We start from the raw sequence: 2,500 nt of genomic DNA on the forward strand, positions 1-2,500 counted from the left end.
GAAATGTAAACATTCCGAACTGTGCATATCTGTACATAGCATATCTCATTACTAATTGTTAACCAAAGTTAAAATATTCTTTTTATGCCTTTGACAGCCAAATTTATTCTTGCCACTTATCACGATTGCTCTTCCGTACAAAGTCACTTCTGCTTCCTTTGCCGCTTTTGCCGCAGGCTGTGTGCACAGAGTAAGCGCTCAAGTGCAATTTACTGTTTATCCATATCATATCTTCCTATCAGAAAGACCATGTGTGCACAGTGTTTCTGGAGAGATGAGTAAAAGTGAGGATTGATGTATCCAGCTGGGCCTGAAAGCGGCTTCTCTCTGTCTGACGGCATCCCGGATCAATACCCTGTCGTGCCTGCCTCTCCCCCCCTCAATTCTTCCCTTCTTTGGGAGGCTGTGTGTTAACGGCGACAGCTATTCTCTACCCGTCACCATTGCTCACACAGGCCCGATCGATGTAGACGTTTACACGCTGACAGCACAGGACGCTTTTTTGTGGCCTGGGGAGCTAGGAAGTGTTAAAGATTAGCCTGACACACTGCCCACTGGCTGATGGACAATCCTGGCCCCGGGCACAGACACACGGCTATGTCAATTATTAAGACACCCAGGGGGGAAGATGGGAAATGCCTCTCACAGCAGAAGTCATCATGCACACAAAGATGTACAATCAAACACACAGACAGACACAGACAGAAACACACACACACACACACACACACACACACACACACACACACACACACACACACACACACACACACACACACACACACACACACACACACACACACACACACACACAGGTGTGCGCACACAAACATGTATGTATGCACGGTGCACGCATGTACACACCCAAACACGGCCTCTCACACACATACGCACACACACACACACACACACACACACACACACACACACACACACACACACACACACACACACACACACACACACACACACACACAGTGCTCCAGCCCCAGTGGCTGTGTCCTCGGCATTGTGCCACGCTATGCCCTCACACAATCACAGATCATCTACTCTTACGTGACTGCGACCTGAGTAGAGCAGTCAAACACAGGTCAATAGCTACAACTGCCACACTAACTGACACTAACACTCATGACTGTTGTTTCTTTTAGACCGTAACTGTATCCTCACACAAGACACTCTTTCTACTCGAATGACTTCAGGTGAGAGTGACATGGTGGTAAACTGTTAACTTAGCGTCCATGGTTGATGAGGAGGCTCAGTCGAAACCAATCGGAATGCTATGAATTATGAATGTCATTTAGATTAAGAAGCATATTAAACATTCATATACATTATGGCTTTTGAGCTTTGAGGGCAATGTGAGCCAGAACAAGCATACATGTAGCCGTCTTAAGTTGCATTCTTCTTCAGTAGGTCCCTATGTGACCACATGAGCTCTGTTTACAACGCAGGGCAGTTGTATTGATGATTGCTTGCCAAGAGATAGATTGTTTGTTTAGAAAGGCACTCGATTGCATAGATATCAAACGGATACGGCAGCACACGAGCTTGAATGGGGCAAATGTAAGCTGTACTACCTCTTGATTTGGGTCAACACAGTCACACTCCAAGTAGTCAATTTCTGACTACCTTTGACCAGACTGCAATTTTTGACGTCTTGGGTATACCTTTCACGTCACATGTTGACTATGTGGCCTTAACCTAAACCTATCCCTAAACCTAACCTCAATGACGTTACGCTGGCACAAGGGGGCACCTTTGAGGAGGAAGTCACATTTTCCCTCCAAAGGCATACCTCAGACATCAAAAATTGCAAAGGTAGTCAGAAATTGACTACTTGGGGTGAGACACTGTAGTTTGGGTTTCTTGGGAGTCAGATTAGCATTATTGACGAGGTTGGATGTCCCACTGGTTGTTGCTCAGGTAGCTGCTGGAGTGAGTATACGTTAGAACAGTAAGAGCCATCTACTGTACCACACTTCCTGGTGTGGGTAACAAAGAGAGGGCGGTGGCCTTACCTCTGAGATGTTAGACACGGGCTCCATCTGCACCTCTGTGGAGCTCACGATGTCCAGGGAGGTGGTGTCCAGGATCTCCACGGCAACACCAATCAGGAGACGGGCTCTGAAGGACACGCCCTCGCCCAGCCCGTCGTTCAGGTCCTGGTGCTCGTCCATCAGGGTGTAGTTACGCGTGGAGCCGTACATGTTCACCCACGCAGGGCCCATGGTGGGCAGGAAGCCTGTAGGGGAGGAGAACAGTGTTGCCAGATGAGTCTGAACAAGTCCCGCCCAAAAGTTTGTCAAAAAACGCCAAAATGCTCTAAATTCCGCCCAATTTCAACAAATTGCATTGATTTCTATGGGTAGAAAAACGGCAGGAAAAATGGCCAATTTTTCCCGTTTTTACTTGCAGACAGCCATCCCAAGTAGCCCAATTGGGCGGGTAACCGCCCAATCTGGCAACACTAGAGGAGAGGGATGTGGGTGGTGACACA

The 2,500-nt window shown here is 47.8% G+C and overlaps 1 protein-coding gene across 1 annotated transcript in view; it reads right to left on the bottom strand.

Moving 5' to 3' along the window:
* otofa (otoferlin a) overlaps positions 1–2,500 on the bottom strand; it is a 210,617-nt gene that overhangs the window by 91,436 nt on the left and 116,681 nt on the right. The window contains exon 14 of the mRNA XM_063223364.1: positions 2,022–2,245. Within this exon, the coding sequence (XP_063079434.1) occupies positions 2,022–2,245 (224 nt within the window). The remainder of the gene's footprint in view (positions 1–2,021; positions 2,246–2,500) is intronic.

The sequence above is a fragment of the Engraulis encrasicolus genome, chromosome 18 (assembly GCF_034702125.1).
Source record: "Engraulis encrasicolus isolate BLACKSEA-1 chromosome 18, IST_EnEncr_1.0, whole genome shotgun sequence".
In the NCBI taxonomy this organism is placed as follows: domain Eukaryota; kingdom Metazoa; phylum Chordata; class Actinopteri; order Clupeiformes; family Engraulidae; genus Engraulis; species Engraulis encrasicolus.